General features: G+C 33.8%; 1 protein-coding gene across 1 annotated transcript in view; it reads left to right on the top strand.

The window, feature by feature from the left end:
• The window catches only part of SLC30A9 (solute carrier family 30 (zinc transporter), member 9), a 69,984-nt gene extending 58,271 nt beyond the window's left edge, over positions 1-11,713 (top strand). The window contains exons 16-18 of the mRNA XM_004681327.2: positions 2,469-2,598; positions 4,115-4,228; positions 10,227-11,713. Coding sequence (XP_004681384.1) covers positions 2,469-2,598; positions 4,115-4,228; positions 10,227-10,271 — 289 coding nt within the window. The 3' untranslated portion in view covers positions 10,272-11,713. The remainder of the gene's footprint in view (positions 1-2,468; positions 2,599-4,114; positions 4,229-10,226) is intronic.
• The last annotated feature ends 6,496 nt before the right edge of the window (positions 11,714-18,209 follow it).

Raw genomic sequence — 18,209 nt, 5'->3', positions numbered from 1 at the left:
CCAATGTATATTATTTCCTTCCTTGGTTTTGTATGTCCTTTCCCCAGTACCTTAATTTGATAGCCTAAGTTTTTAATTTGAAATCTTTTGTTTTAATATAGACTTTTACAGTTTTAAGTTTTCTTCTAAGCACACCTTTGCTGGATTCTATAAATTTTGGTATAGGATTGGTCTTCATTTTCATTCATTTCAAAGCATTTTTCGATTTCACTTTTGGTTATTGGTTATTTAGGAGTATGTTTAATTTCCACAGATATTTGTGAGCTTTCCCATATGTCTATATTTTATTTCATCCATTGTGGCTTGGAGAGCATTTGTGTTATTTCAGTTCTTTTAAATTTACGAAGGTTTGTTTTACAGCCTTGCATATTCTCTATCTTGGAGAATGTTCCATGCACACTTAAGAGTGTATATTCTGTTGTTACTATGGGGAGGGTCGTGCAGATGTCTGGTGGGTGTAGCTGGTTTATAGTGTTCAAGTCTTCTATTTCCTTGTAGATTTTCTTGTGTAGTTGTTCTGTTCATTACTGAAAGTCATATATTAATCTCCAGCTATTATTGTTGAATTGTTATTCTTGCTTTTGTTTACATCAGTTTTGCTTGGTATATTTTGGTGCCTGTTGTTAGATACATATGTGTTTATAATTTTGCCTACATCACTTATAATTAAACTCTAAAAAGAGTGCTGCAGAGGGAAAGAATGATAGGCAAATTTTCTGGAAGAGTGAAGATCTATAGATTCAAATGCAAGGGGGGGGGGAAATGTTAGTAAACCAGAAGGTCACAAAGTTTTTTAAACAGTGCATTAGTTATTTACTGCTCTGTGACAAATTACCCCAAAATTTAATTACTGAAAACATTTATTATCTCATAGTTTCACAGACCATAAATCTAGCCATGATTTACCTGGGATCATTAGTTCAGGTTTTTTCACAGGCTGTAATCAGGTGTAATCAAAGTGTATTGTCATTTCTTGGGGAAGAATCTGCTTCAAATTTTATGCAGTTATTGACAGGATATGGTTTCTGGTGACATGGGCCTCTTCAGCACTATATCCTGCTTAATTGAAGCATGAAACCTGAAAAAGCAGTAGATTGAGTCTCAGATCTAATTTGGAAATGACATCTCACATTTTCCACATACTGTAGGCTAGGAGTAAGTCATGGTCTCATATACATTCCAAGAGATTATATAGTTTAGGAGACAGGATCATAGAAACCATTATAGAAGTTGCATATCATAATTTGTATCTGCAACTGAGTATGAAAATGTAAGGAAATTTTACAAAATATTTTCATTTGCTCTATTTAAATTTTAGTCAAAAATGAAAAGTTTAAATATTTTGAAAGGACTCAAGTAGATAACATTTTTAATGTTACTATTTTTATGTGAATAAATTATGTAGTCTTTTGCCAATCCCAACAGGTTTTGTTTTGTTTTTTTCAAATTGGGCACCTATAACTTTATAAATATTAAATAATTAGTTCTTCCTTTACCCTAGATATTTGATAAATATATATCTTTGTATGGGTAATGAACTTTAGACTGTAGTAACTTCAGGATCACTCAAAAACAGTGTCAAATATTTTAGGAATACTTGGAGTTTTTTTTAGATTTATTTCCCCATTTGTTTTCTGTGGTATCCCCAGAATTTACAGTGTATGTTTTTGTACATGGTCTATAAAGAAAAAATATTATAGTAATTACCTTGGAAAGAAAGAATTTCTCAGAAGTTGTCTAGGGATGCTTGACAAACTTGAATCAGGCAGAAGGGATGAAAAGCCATTATACTTGAGCATTTGAGGCGTAGGGGTATATTGAAGCAATCGTTGAGTTTAGGTATGGGTAAATCCTGGCTCTGCTATCAAGTACCTGAAACCCCTTGGGCAAGTCTCTTATGTCCCTGTGAGGCCATTTTATCATCTGTAAAAGTGCAGTCTTACCTACTTGATCAAAGCCATTCATTAAATGCCTGTTATATAGTCGGTACTACATTAAGCATATTATAAATGTTGGCTCAGTATTTCCCACATCAATCCTTTTAGGTAATTCTTATTATCTTCTAATAGAGTATGTCACAGAATTATATGAAGTCTTTCAAAGACTTTGGAAACAGGAAAAAATGATTATGAGATAAAAACTACATTGTCGAATACCAATTTAGAGTTGATTTTTCATAAACCACAAACTTTACGATTTATATATACACACAAATAATCATGAAATTATATATCTATATATAAAAACAATAATAAAATTATATTTACTACATTTGTATTTGTATGTAGCATTGTGCAAAAGAGCTAAATGGACATTTGGAAAATGGTAGGTGGCATTTAATGATGAACCCTGAAAGGCATCTTAATTCACTTTGATCACTGCCGAAGATGTACAAAAATTCTAGACTTTGTACCATTAAGATGTATGCATACATATATAAATTTATGAATTTTTTTTATTGATTTCAGGGCAATTCATGATGTTAAAGCCACAGATCTGGGATTAGGTAAAGTAAGATTTAAGGCTGAAGTAGATTTTGATGGACGAGTTGTTACAAGATCATATTTGGAAAAACAAGATTTTGACCAAATGCTTCAAGTAAGTTTATGTATTTATTGTTTTCTTACATAATCAAGGGTTAGAAAAATTCCTCTTTAAGTAAATAAAATGAAACTTTTTCTTTTACAGGTCTTAAAGTCATTTCAGCTTTCAACTTAGGGTTCCAAAATTTGACAGATATCCTTTTATTTACTATAGAACGGGTTGGAAGAGACAGCAGAAGAGCAAACTTGTTATTAAAGTGCTTGTTATATGCCAGGCATTTTATTTATGTTACCTAATTTATTCTCAACAAGCCTGTGAGGTAAAGAAATAATATTTTCATTTTTATATATAGGCAAATTGAGACACAAAGAGATTAAGAACTTGCCTAAAATTGCAGCGGCATAATACGGAGTCAGATATTGTTTTAGATTTCTGTAACTCCAGAACCCAAGCATTTTCATTACAGACAGGTTAAAAGAGAATTTACAAAGTGAATAGTGTTGAGCTTAACCACTTGACTTTATTACTTATCTTAAAAAAAGAAATCATTACAAAATCAGTTGAAGACCTTTTTTTCTTTCTAGATCTTGTTCCCCTTTCTCCATTCCTAGAATTAACAATTATCCTGAATTTAACAGCTATCACTTTCATTCAGCTTTTATACTTTTTGACAGTTTTTTAAGTAAGGGAAATATGTAGCTAAATATAGAATAGGGTCCATCAGGTGAATATATCTTCAACTTCTCTAAATATACTGGGAAATTATTACTAAGGTGTGTTAATTTTGCTTCCACCATCTATTTCTTCACATTCTTACTAGATTTTATTGACAGTTTTGAAATTTTTATCATTGTGATAAGTATAACTAGTATCCTACTACTTTTAAATTTTTAATTTCCTGGTAGTAGTAAGATTGATAAGCATTGAAATTTATTCACCATTGGAATTTCTATTTATTTATTTACTTATTTAAGTTAATTTGTATTGTTTTGGCAGATTTGTGAAGATCTTTTCCTAAATATGCTGGTTGCTAATCTTTCCTCAGTAAATATCTTTTTCTAGCTTGTGATTTCCATTTTACTTTTTTGTACAGAAGATTAAATATAATTGTGAATTAATGTCAAATTTGTAGTTTTCTATGCTTTTTATTATCTTGCTTGAGAAATTCTTATTCATTATCATAAAAATATTTTCTCTTTTAAAAGTTTGTTTTTTTATTTTTAATCTACTTAAGTTGTTTAAATATCTGACACAAGGATTTAATATTTTATTCTTTTTTAAAAAAAAATAGCTCTGGCATTATTTACTGAATAATCCATTCTTTTCCCACTAATTTTGTGATGCTACTTCTGTGTAAGCGTTGATTTCTTATTTTTTCTTGAAAAATTTGTGGGTTTTTTTTGGGGGGGGGGAATAGATGCCTATTGCCTGTGACTTAAAAGTTTTAAAATTTTCAATAACCTTTATGTTATTTGTTACAGTAAGCTTTTTTTTTTTAAAGAAATCATCAACGTACCAACATGATTTTAAAAAATACTTATTTGTTTTTCTGTCTTTATTTTCTTTGTAGGAAATCCAAGAAGTGAAAACTCCAGAAGAACTAGAGACCTTTATGCTTAAACATGGAGAGAATATTATTGATACTCTAGGAGCTGAAGTAGATAGACTTGAGAAAGAGCTGAAAGTAAGATGAAGTTTTTAATAATAATTTCAACTATTTTTTTTTTGATTACTTCCTCTGTGTCAGACATGTGTGTGTACACATCCATGCATGCATACACACACACAATGTTCTTAGTAAGCCCATGAAGTACTGGTCATTATTGGCTAGAGAAATTGGATAATTTACAAAAGGAAGTTGGGGAATTGGTTTGGTTTTTTTTCTTTTAAATTTTATTTGTTTCTGTGTAGAAAAACTGGGGTGTAGGCCAGAGGTGCAGGGAGGGTGGTGGGGGATAAAAGCCACCAGAGACAATGTGCAGAGCAAAACAGCAGATCTACTTATATAGATATAAATATATTGCTAAGGGATGCAGCAGATGAAACAGCAGAGGTCTGCTGTGCCATGTGGGCCAGCTCCCTTGCTGGGATTTGATCTCAGGCCATAGGGGTGGGCCTTTGAAATGGTAGCACTGACACTTAACTCCTAGGCCACAGTGAGGTCCAGAATTGGGATTTTAAAAAGCATTTCAAAAGATTTTAGAGGAAAATAAAAGGTCACAAGTTAAGAAAAAGGGAATATTATCATAAACATACATGTGTATGTTAGTTCACCTCACATTATTTTGTATGTTTTTGTTTCTGTTCAGTTGGAAATCATGACAACCTACCAGTTATTTCATTGATTTATTGAGTAAAGTTTGTAAATGATCTTTAATATAAATAGCTTATGTATTTTCTTCAGCTGATGTTGACTGTTCGTCAGTTTGTTTAAAAATTAAAAGAAACAATTTGAAGGAAATAATATCACTACTTTTACTATCTTTTAAAATCTAGATATTGTATTAGATTAATAAAAACATTTCAGATAAGATGATTTTATTGATGTTAATATGATACTTTATGAGGTTTATCAGCCATGATATTTTCATTTTCTAGATGAGCAATTCTCAGATATTTTGATCTTAGTACTCTATATTTTATATTGAGGACCCAAGTATATTTTATTTTTTGAGTTATATTTATTGATATTTACCAAATTATAAGTTAAGACTGAGAAATTTAAAGAGTCATTTAAAAAAACATAATAAACATGTTACATATTCATTTAAATAACATTTTAACAAATAACTTTTTCCAAAATAAAAAAAAGAAGTGGTACTGTTTCATATTTTTGCAGCAATTTAAACTAGCTGATTTCTCACATCTGTATTCATTTTGTTGCCATATTTTGGTTTGGTTGAAGAATATGAAGAAAAGGGAGGAAATCTTTTTAAGTACTCATACTGCTTTTCAGATAGTTAGGATATTCTCTTTCAATAGTACACCAAAACCTGACAACTGGTAGACTCTTAAGGCTTAGTTGCAGTATAGAATCTGAAACCATCTCTGAGCTTTCAGTATACTGTTTATGAAGTCATAGGGTACAATATATGAGACTGTCCTCATTTCTAACACTAATTGCAATTTTAAGAAATTGTTAAGTACACATTCAGGTTTGATAATTCACTAGGACTCACAGATTTTTCTGAATGATGTTGGTAGTCAAAGTGATGGCTTATTGCTATACTTACTCAAACCAGCCAAGGGAAGAGGCACATAAGGCAGAGATCCAAACTTGGAGGCTCTGTTGTCCTCTCCCCGTTGTATAAGGAGCAGTGCTATTTTCCTGACAATGAGGGGTAACTGTTGTATGGACTATTGCCAACAGGGAACTTAGAGTGTCCAAAGATTTTCCTTGGGATTCCATAGTTGATTACCTGAGCAACTAACATTTCAGTCTCAAGCTGCCCTAAAGAGAACTGACACCTTCCTTCTGGAGGTGGAGCAGCCACTTCTGAGTTAAAGCAGGTAACTGTGTGGCCAAGGATAAATAAGGACATAACTATCAGGCAGAACATTTATAGAACTTAGAGGTAGCCTTCTGTATAGCTGAGGATAAAGGTTAGATCCCTCTTTGATTATATTAAACTTGTTAGTGTTTGTGCTGTAAATGGATCTTTTACTAGTGCATATTCTGTAACATTATAAATTGGCATTTGGAAAACATTGAATTTTTGCACATCTTTTAAATGTTGATACATTTCTAAGTATTGGGAAGCTGTAAGACTCAGTATTGGGAAGATGTAAAACTTAGTGGCATGAATTTTTCAACATGCTAATTTTCACTTGAATTTTTGCATTTTATCATAAGCAATAAATACTGTTAGTTACTTTCCTTGAAGTAACAGAATCACTTGTTCATTTTTTAAAGAAGCTGCCTGCCGAATGCCCACAAATGAATACCCAGTTTTATTCTTTCAAGTGAAAATGGTATTCTGATAAAGCACCTGATTTAGCTCATAACTCACGCTGTCACAGAAGTGCTTTTCCCTTTGACAACATTAAACTTCACTATAAAACAGAAGGATTTTACACATTCTTTCCATAGTGTCATAGAAAAAAAATTTTTTTGAAGATTTATTTTGTTTAGAGAACTTAGAGGTGTGGTGGATGTGAAGATTCACCAGAGATAGAGTGGGGAGCTGAACAGGCAAAATGACAAAGTACACTGCTGAGGGGAGCAGCGGGCGGGTCAGGAGAGGTCTGCCTGCCCTGTGGGCAGCTCCCTGGTGGGGGCTAGAACTCTGCTGCAGTGGCTTCAGAGAGCTTCCTGCGGTGCTTTAATCTGTGCGCCACCAGGGAAAGCCCAGAATATATTTTTTTAAGATTTGTTTATTTATGCATACAGAGCTGGGCTGCAGGGATGGTGAGAGGATTCACCAGAGACAGAGTGGGGAGCAGAACAGGCAGATAGACGAAGTACACTAGTGAGGGGAGCAGCAGGCAAGGCAGGAGAGGTCTGCTGCATCATGTGGATCACTTCCAGAGCTGGGGATCAAACTCCACTAACAGTTTTATCACTGTATGGTTTCCCAAGCTAATTCAATGATTATGAAAATTTAATCTGAGAGGATAATTAATCCTTTGTGCTTCCGGGGGTAGGGGGCCGTTATTAAGTGGGAAGATGACATATCATTTGCAAACTTATAATAAATAATGTTCTTGTTAAATAGTTTGCTCTCTTACTCTGTCTTTTGCTTCCCTAATTGCACCTTCCTGTAGTATTTTCTTAACTTGAGTACACTGCATTACATAATAAATTACATAGTTTGATTCTATCTTTCCATAATGTGAGTGTTGGAATAGGATCTGTCAATGGTGTGTAAAATGTTCTAATTTCCATTGATTAGTGCCCAGGACATAATAGATCAATACATAGTTGTTGAATTCATGAATAAAAATTCTAAGTTGGACAATAGTTACTGATTTTCAATTATTTTTAACAAATATTCTGAGTCTGCTATGCACATGATACCTTGTTAGGTCCATATATACAAAGATATTAATACTGTTCTTTTAGTCATTTGTTCAGCAATCATATTTGTCTGCTTTACATTGGGTAGGTTGCTTTTTAGGAATTTGATTAATTTTCTCTGAAAATTGGATTTTAAAAAAGTAGAATAAATTAATTTTTGTTGCCTTCTCGAAAAAACTTATTAGTACACATAGTATACTAATAAATAGTGCTTTTTAGATAGTTAGAATAACTTCAGTCTTTACTGGTAAAAATTTATAAATCATAATGGGATGAATCAGGGTTTATTGTAGGGGGGGAATTCAGCCTCATTTCTATTTGAGGAAGTATTTTTTGTTACGAAATTCAGGGAATTATAGACATAGAGAATAATTTCACATAAAATATTGAAAACAGAAGTATGCTTCCTGTGATTTTTGGTCACTCTTACATTAGGATCTAGGGGGAAAGTAACACCACTAATTAGAAAAATCTCAGTGTACATTCAGTAGAATAGCGGGAGCTAAACTCCAATTTCTTAGCAGGATTTTTTTACGACTGAGTTTGACATGAGTAATATACCTACACTTCTAGGGTATTTTCTAAATGGTGGATTTACTGATCCTCGATGATTATCAAAATCAGAGGAGCTGTTTTACCCTCCTGATTTATCTATTTTTATTCAAAGTTTATAAAGTCAAACAGAACTGGAGAGCTTAGAAGTGTCACCTGCTTCACCCTTCTGAATTTTTAAAACTGCTTCTGAGAATAACCATTTTTAATACTTTCAGTAGGTCTTTAAATATTTACTGATATATTTTACATATAAACCTCAAACTGCTCTAACTTAACATCACTTGTTTTCTCTTTGATAGGTATAGACTTAATTGTCTTATTTACATTCTCTTCTGTCCTCCATTTTTACAATATCATTATGTTATATTTTATTATACTTTCCATTTTCCCAAAATTGAACTTGGTAAACTTCCTTTATGTTCCCAGAGGGCAAGAAAAAACCCCAAAACTGTTTAATTTGTTTTTTAGTAGTAAACTGTTATGGTCACCTGACTACTTATTTTCACCAGCAGCTGTAAATTTGTTGAAGAGACATATTGTTTGTTTCCTGTTCATTGCTTTATATTTCAGTTCGTGACATAAAGCAGATATGTAATTTTTTTTATTGTTTTGAAATTCCTTACAGAGGCATTTAAGATTTTTCACAACCTGACCTCAGCTTGCCTTTCCAGCCTCATTACTAACTGCCCTTTTTGCAGCTTCTCTGCAAACTGTACCATTCTGTTAGCACATAGCAAAGCCTACTCTCTAGACTCTTTGACTATGCTTATGATGTTTCTTCTGCCTAGATCTTCTTTATCATTTATCTGGAAAACTCACTGCATTCAAACCTCACTTAGATATTATATCCTCAGGGAAGTCCTTCTGGATCTCAAAGTAATATAATAAATCTCACACTTCTTCTAACAGAGTTATTTAGTATAATGTAATAGTTAGGAACTTAGAGTATGAAGTCAGGGCTGAATCTCTCTTGGCTTCATCACTTAACTAGCTATATAATTTTGGACAGGTTATTTAATTTTTCAAAATTCAGTTTTTCCATATATAAAATAAATATTTGGATTATTATGAGCATTTTAAATCACACACATGTATTTGAAGCCCCTAAGAACAGTACTTGCCACAAAAGTATTAAATATTAACCTCTTATTAGCCACGCTTTTATTCATAGGTTGTTATTACTATACTTGTCTTCCTTGCTAAACTGAGCTCTTCAGGGTCAGGGAAAGATTCTTATTTAATAATCATACCTACACTTTCTAGGCCAGCACCTGATCCAAGACTATGTGTATTGTTACTAAAATAGAAAAGTAAATACCAATTTACTTATTTTGATTATTGCTTTAAAGTGGGCCTCCTTGGTAGCACAGGGATTAAAGTATAGCACTATCAAGCTATCGTCAGCCCATGAGGCATGAGTTCTATCCCCAGACAGGGAGATAACCCACATGGAGCAGCAGACCTCTCTTGTAACCTACTGCTCCCCTCAGCAGTGTATTTCAGTAGATCAACCTTCTCCCCACTCTACCCCTGGTGAATTCTGTCACCTCCCCCCAACCCCCTACTTCTTGTATGCATAAATAAATAAATACATAAATATTTAAAAATAAGGTTATTTTCTTTTCATCACAAACCAGGGTCGAGTACCAGTACGTTTTTTTTTTTTTTCAAAAGAGATTTATTTATGCATACAAAAGTTGGGGTACAGGCTAGAGGTGTGGGGGATTCACCAGAGTAGGGAGCAGAACAGGCAGATTGACTGAAACACACTGCTGAGGGGAGCAGCAGGCAAAACAGGAGAGGTCTTCTGAGCCATGTAGGTCACCTTCCTTGGCTAGGGATTGAACCTAGTGCTGCAGTGGCTGCTGACAGTTTTCGTGGTGCTGAGACTTATGCCACCAGGGAGGCCCCTAAGTACCAGTACTTTGTAATGTTCGTTGGTGTATACTTAGTCTGTTCATTGGTTCATCTGATTTTTTCCTTACACAAATATGCCAGTATGCTACAGTGAACTAGTTTACTCAGGTGGTTTCAGTGTCTTTAGTAATCAGAAAATAAAAGGAAGATTTTGTTTTATTATGAATAATGTGGTGGTGATTTTTCCTTTCAGAAACGAAACCCTGAAGTTCGACATGTAGATTTGGAGATATTATAGATGTGATGGAATGAATCATCTTGGAGGGAATCTTGGAAACAAGCTTGTCAAGCCTGCTCTTGCACCCTGAAGGAGTCATTGCCATTCAGAAGCCATTTTCTTAGGATGAAGAAATACTTTATGTAAAGGGCATTTCAAAAGTCCACAGAATTAAAATGACTGCATATTTCCATGAGATAGTATGAGTTGAATTAATTTTAAAATCATGGTTTTTCTCTTTTTGTTTTAGTAGGAGACATTTACTTAAATTTTTCATAATTTCTCATTTTAGCCTGTCAAGAAGTATTGGGGTCCTTGCAATCATGTTCTTTTCTTGGTAAAAATAATCAGCAGCCATAGATAGGATTATGATTTTTAATTTTGTAGCTACTTAAGACTTCACTCCATCAAACCCTGCCAATCTTGAATATTCTAGCTATATCAAGTTTGTCTTTCTTTATTAAATATAGAAGTTATTTCTGCATAACTTGTTATTTTGCCCTGAGCACTAATAGGAAGACTCTTCTAACATAGTTATCCATCAATGTTCATTCCAGAAATGGCTTAGTTATTGAATTGAAGGAAGACATTTCCTTATACTTTTAGGTCATAGTAGTTATCATTTTGTAAGGTTTCCTACCTTTTCTTTGCCTTTTCCCTTTGTTATGCTTAACTTTTCTAATGGTTGGAGATATAAAATAACCCTTGATGTTCTCCATGGACCAGTGTGATGACTGTTTTTTTTTGTTTTTTAACTGGCTTTACTGCCACAGTGTATATTTACTTGGAGATAGTGCATTTAAACAAGCATTTAAACATTCTGTAAAATGGACTAGAAATATTTATAATTTTACTTACAGGACAGCATTTTATTTTTAATTTATTTTTAAAAAGGCACTACTTATGTAAATCTGAACTGTGGAATATTTCTTGCTTTAAGAGAAAGAGAAGTAAATCTCTTAAATGGAAACTTGTGGCCATGATTTTGTATAAACCATAGTCAAAGGTGTGTTTGTAATATGAGTTTCTTGCAGTTGTAAGTGGGCATTTAGCATAATATGTGGTTATAAAATTGTGTAAGTAGCTTTGTAATGATCATAAGCTATCAAGTTGAAACTGTCAATCCAGTGACTGAAAAACTTAGTGAAAACCACAGCTGTGTCTCCATTTATCAAAACAACTTATAATGCACTTTAAATTGTCAGGTAGCGGTGAGCATTGTCCACACAAGAGTAGTGGCTGGGTGATCTCTTTACTGGATAAGTGAGTGCTTGACATAAGGACATAACTACCTGTATGAGGTCAGTGTCTTACTTAGATTGAAGTTTATGGATTACAGGAAATTGTAATGCTGGAAACAAAAATAAACATTTGATTAAAGAATTTGTAATGGTAATTTTTGATCTAGAAATGTCATTTATTGGAAAATTATGAAAATTTACATTGGTGTGCATTATTTTTTTACTACAGAGAATTTTTCAATCTGTATATTTTAATTGAAATGGTTGAAACATTCCAGCTTTATCTAATGTATATAAAATTGTTTTATATATGCTCTTGATTCTTTGTTCTCATAGTTTCAAATTCTTCAACCTGACTTTAGAAAAAAAAAAAAAACCACTCTGAAAATCTGTTATAGTTCATTCTGTTTCCTATGCTCCTCTTGTTTCCCCTTTTCCCACCTGCCATTTGTTATTCCATGTCATTGCCTTATGGAAAGTTACTAAATTATATGCAATTTCCTCCTAGTGAAATTACTCTGAAAAATTTCACATAGGTAGACAAGAATAATTAACTCATTTAAAAAAAATCTGTTGATGTGAAGTTATTCCTAATGGTAGATTTTTTTTTAGGATTCCCTAAAAAGAGGCCCATTCTTGATATTTAAGTTTCTAGTCTGATTTTGAGTTAGGTCTTAACCTACTTCTGAATAGTAATTGAAAGCTTATGTATTTTTTTTTTTAAGATTTATTTATTTGTGCATACAGAGCTGGGGTACAGGCCAGAGACTCAGGGGCGGTGAGAGGTTTCACCAGAGACAGAGTGGGGAGCAGAACAGGTAGATCGACGAAGTACAATGCTGAGGGGAGCAGCGGGTGGGTCAGGAGAGGTCTGCCATGCCATGTGGTCACCTCCAGGGCAGGCGGGAATCGAACTCATGCAGAAGTGGCTTTAGCTTCTCAGTGCTGTGCTTTAATGTGCTGCGCCACCAGGGAGGGCCGGAGGCTTATATTTTTATCTGTTCTTTCCGGTTCTGTTCTGCACTGATATTTTACTTTAAGCAAAATTTGATATAAAGAAGTACCTATGAATTTGAGTATTTCTGTGGGACCAGGAAATGTGTGATATCCTTTTTATTTTTGAATTTTTTTGAGTTAAAGGTGATTTTTAAAACTGGGAAAATTGAGTCTCTTTAAAAATAAGAATAGAATTCTTGGATTCCTCCTCCCTCACCCCCTGCCCCCTTAAGGTGGTCTTAACCTGATATATAGAATTTGAAAGCTTAAGTATATACTTCCTTGGTAAACAGCTTCTGTAGTAGAGTAATTGTGAAAAAAATTTAGGTCAAAGAAGAGGGCAGAGATCCCAGGATGTTTATTGTAAGCTAAGCAACTATCAAAGGTAAGGTAACTTGTTTTCATTTTTGACTGAAAATTAATCTTTTATCAACTTTTTAAGTAGCAGGCTCCAAACTATTTTAAGTGGCACATTTTTTAGACCATGGCAGTGGGAGGATGAGGAAAAAAACCTATTTTTAAATGGCTCTTGCTGGCAATCAATTGTATCTAGTTCTAAAGAGGAAGATTTCTGAGCATACATTGAAGAAACAGAGTTAGATTGGAAATGTTCCAGTTTTTCATAAGCACAGTTAATTTCTACATATAACCTCCATTTCTTATACACTTATACACACACACACAAAATAACCCAAGGTAAAAATAATAAATTTTAACTTGAGATATATTTATTACCTTAACTATCTCCCAAATTTGGGTACTTTTTGCCAAAATTATACATCTCAAGAAAATGCCTTAAGTTTGAAATCTGAAAACTTGAGTAAGAGTGTTGTAACTACAGAAAACTACAAAGGAATTTGGTATGTATCCGTGTTCTCTTTAGTATTTTGCATTTGTCAGGCTTCGGCATGTCTTTTAAATGTGCTTACTGCTCCACCTCCCCACATCCCAACCCCTACCTCCCCTTTGCTGTAGTTTCATAAATCAGTGAAGCAAAGAATTGGAGTTAAGATTTTGATTCAAAGATTATTTCCCCTAAATCCCACTTCCCTGTTTCTGAGATGGGACTTTGGAAGGTATTTATATAGAAGATTGGTCTAGCAGCCTTTATATTTTTATTTAAATTTACTAGCATCCTTAGACTTGGCTTTATGGAAAAAGAAAAATTTTGTTCCTGTTATGTTGTATTACAGCTATCTGCTTTTGCTGTTATAATAAGATGGCCCAGGTATCTCAGGATAGTTTTTTCTTTAATATGTGCCACCTGTAAGTAAGAACAGTTCATTTACTAGTTTGGGATTTTTCCCTTTTTAATAAATAAATGTTAAAAATAAATCCTGCTTTACTTCATATGCTATGATCAAAACAGTGTAATCTTATATATGTTTTACCTTGAAAATGTTACCTGTATTTTTTAACAACATGTTAATTGAGTTTGCTTGTTATATTTTATGACTTTATAAAATGAAAATATATTAACAATTATAATCATTTTTCATTAAAAAAGAGAAGTATTATTAGTATATCATTAGGATAATGTGCCTGGTAAAGCACAAATCCAAAATATTATGTCCTTTAGTACATATTATAATTACATTTTGACAAAGGTAGACCACAAAAACAACAAGTAATTTCTTTGATGATACATCTGTTTATTTAGAAAGAAAAACACAATATAACAACAAAAGTTATAGTCTGTAGTGGACTCAAGTTGAATTCTATAGGAGTTCCAAATATATTTGGAACTTTCTTTTTAAAAAAAAATTATTTAAAGTATTTGATATTTTGAGAGTGTTCCTTTCACAAAATCAAAACATTAAAAAAAATAGAAATAGTTTAGAATCTACAGAGCAAAATGTAGAATTATGTCTCTTTTTTTAAGGTTTGTAGAAGTTTTAAAATAGACTTAAAAGGAAAAACATCCTTATTAACGGCCAGCAACAGGATAATTTGAGCACTTTGTTAGCCATTTGTCATTTTTCTAGTATCAATCCATTTAATCCTAAAAAAGTGAATGAAGTAGAGATTATTATTCTTTTTTGGCCAGTTAAGTAATTAAGATACAGTAGATACTTTATGTGTTTGAGGTCACTCCCCTAGTAAAGGATTTGAATTCACATAACTTGGTTCTCTACAAGTCACTCTACTAGAAAGTCCATGAAAGTAATAATATGTGGAAAGTAGAAATGCTCGTTTTTATTTTGAAGTAATTGGTTAACATTCTGTTAGAAGAGCTAACTGGATCTTGGTTAAACTGCTTGGGATGGAGGAAGGGATGGGTTGGAGTTGCATGACATTGTGAAGTCCAAGAATCATCTGCTACCTCTGAGATTTAACTTTAAGCATTATTCCTTCCTCCATGTTACCTTAGAGACATACCCAGAAGATAATACTTGGTTCAAGTGTCAGTTATTGACCTGTACTATCTAGCAAAGAAATTTAATAACCACAAAGTTAACATTAATCAAAATTTAAAAAAATATTTTTAAAAGTGTGTTTGAATAGATAAAACATGCACATGATCAATAATTGTGTTCAAAATGATGTGTAGGAGACATTCTCCCAATTCTTGACTCCTAGCTGCCTACTTTCTTTTCCCAGAGGCAACCAAGATCTTCTTATATGTACTAAATATGTGATACATGTCTTCACATACATATGCTTTTATAAAGTCCCCCCTTCCTATGCAGATGATGAAATACATATGCATTAAGCTTGTGTTTCCAGAGTTTTGTCTTTACTGGAAGTTATCACATCAAGAAAATGTAACACTGTATAGTTTTGTGCATTACCATATAGTAAGAACTTGTGATATGGGGTTATTTACATTTAAATGAAATAAAAAATTGGGTTACCCAGTTTTATTAGTCTCATTTTCTTGAGCTCAGTAGCACTGGTGAAGGCAAATGGCTACAATTTTGGATAGTACAGATACAGGATAATTTCATTATTACAGGAAGTTCTTTTGATAGGTTAAGTCCTAATCTCATATTTGAGAGCATGTTACAATCTACAATAAAACAGTGTCTACTTTTTATTGTTGGAGGCAGAGGAGAGAAATCCAGCCTAGTTCTTTGAAATGTACTGAGATACAATTAATTCATTCTTGGGCTATAACTTAGGGCTACAAAATAGTGTTACTTTAGCAAGTAATTTGCCTTCAAAACATTTTGATCTTGACTTTTCATTTCTCAAATGCATAGTCAACATTGTGAACATTAGAGAACAAATCAACCCTAAAAAATGTGTTCTTAAACTATCAAATCTTACCAGTTTGAAAAACTGTGATTGTGAGGGTTAATGTTGTTGTTAATGTTGTTCCAACAAAGAGCAAAATCAGTGTGACATACTCAACATCTACAGGCCTTAGAGATGAAGGGGTTGGTGGGTCCAAATGGTAAGAAAGGGGAGAGTCACAGAATTACTACATTTTATATAAGATGTAGATTCCTGGGTAGGTAAATGTAATATTTTTAAATATTTTAAATGTCTTAGCGGGCTTAAAAGTTAAAGAAATTGCTTCGCAATGAGAATGCAGTGTTTATTAAATCCCTAAAGAAGATTTGCTGTAGATTACTCCTGAAGCCATGACAGGTTCATCCAGGTTAGAAAAGCATTGTGTTGAGTCTTAACATCAGTTTTTTTTTTTTTTTTTCATACAGAACTGGGGTAGAGGCCAGAGATGTGGTGGGTGAGAGGATTCACCAGAGACAGTGTGGAGCAGAACAGGCAGATCGACGAAATAACGAAGTACACTGCTGAGGGGAGCAGCGGGCAGACCAGAAGAGGTCTGCCACACCATGTGGATCTCCTCTGGGGCAGGTGGGGATTGAACTCATGCGGAAGTGGCCTAAGCTTCTCAGTGCTGTGCCTCAACCAGCTACGCTACCAGGGAGGGCCACATCAGTAGTATTTGAAGTTCCAAGGGAACACATTGATCCAATTTTCTTACAGTACTTTGGACAAATTGACAGCCTACATTAAAGTTTTGAGTACTTCCTGTATCATATGGAATACACTTTATAGTATGGAACAATTACCATGTACTATCATATATGCATATAGATAGATAGATAGCTACAGATATAAGGTATTAGATATCAGTGGAAACCCTTCCAGAAGTAAGATAATGGCAGTGTTGTAAACCAATTAAGTGGAATCTTTGATTGTCATGACTGGTGAATGGTGATTTGGATCACCCCCGCTTCTAAAAACTAGAACAGAGGAGTTACTCATGGCTGAGCCGTCTGGCCTTCCTAGGATAACCAAGACCTGGATCAGAACCAAGCAATTAGAAACTATCGATCAGAGATGAGTAAGCTATTTCAAGCATAGATGCTGGTTGGGATCCTAAGCTTAGTCCATTTACTGCGAGGTAACCTGAGCAATGCCTGTAAAGAATTGCATTTGCCTTAGCAGATTCATTTAAGCTTCCTTAAGTCTGACAAAATTACTGGATTTTATATATATTTTATTTTCTCCTTAGTTTTCCTACTTAGAAAAACTAAGTAGCAAAAAAACATACCCAAAAAAAGTCCTTAAGAATAAACCCTTCAACTACATTCCTATTTCTGTTTTTTTCTTTACAATGAAACTCAAATAAGTTGTATATACTTGCTGCTTTTTTCTCCCACTGTCTGGAAGCACACTCCTATCCTGCTTTGTCAGTACTCTCCCCTGGGCCAATACTTAACCTCTATACCACTAAACTCAGTGTCAATCTTAAATTCTCATCTTACTGGCCTTTCACAGAATTTGACCCTGAATCTTTGATTTCTAGAACTCTAGAGTTCTTAGAACTTATGTGTTCCATGGCGACTCTTTTTTAGTTGTTTGTGGTGTGTGTGTATGTATGTGTATGTGTGTTGCAGGGCCCTTTAAACTCCAAGCAATGGTGTTTACAGTTTTTATGTACTTTTTTTTTTTTTAAGATTTATTTATTCATACAGAACTGGGGTACAGGCCAGAGATGCGGAGGGTGAGAGACTTCACCAGGGATAGAGCTGGGAGCAGAACAGGCAGATCGACGAAGTACACTGCTGAGGGGAGCAGCGGGCTGGTCTGGAGAGGTCTGCCTCGCCATGTGGATCTCCTCCAGGGCAGGTGGGGATCGAACTGATGCGCAAGTAGGCTTTTGCAGTGCATTAACCCGCTGCGCCACCAGGGAGGGCCCTCTTTGTACTTGTTTTACTGAGTGATTCAATCTATTCACTTATTAAAACCTGAATTTTCAACTTGAGTCCTACACTCATTTTCAGCTGCCTACTTGATATGCCCGCTTGAATAATATGCTAGATTATATGACTGTTTCCAATTAGTCATTGTTCATATGTAGGAATACTATACATCCTTGTTAAATAGTCATTCCCATATAACTTGTAGTTTCTCCTGTTACTAGATTCAGTTGTGCAACAGACTTTGATCAATATAATGTGGCCATAAATTTATATGCTGTGTCTCAGTAGATATTTTAAGAACTATTGCACAATTCTGCTATTGTTCTTTTCCTTTTTTTCCTGTTTTTTTCTTTACAATGAAACTCAAATAAGTTGTATATACTTGCTGCTTTTTTCTCCCACTGTCTGGAAGCACACTCCTATCCTGCTTTGTCAGTACTCTCCCCTGGGCCAATACTTAACCTCTGTACCACTAAACTCAGTGTCAATCTTAAATTCTCATCTTACTGGCCTTTCACAGAATCAGTCCCAGTTAGGGACTGATT

This window comes from Condylura cristata, unplaced genomic scaffold (assembly GCF_000260355.1).
Source record: "Condylura cristata isolate star-nosed mole 26May11 unplaced genomic scaffold, ConCri1.0 scaffold00012, whole genome shotgun sequence".
Classification (NCBI taxonomy): domain Eukaryota; kingdom Metazoa; phylum Chordata; class Mammalia; order Eulipotyphla; family Talpidae; genus Condylura; species Condylura cristata.
Note: the sequence above shows the minus strand (reverse complement) of the source record. Positions and strands in the feature narration are given on the sequence as shown.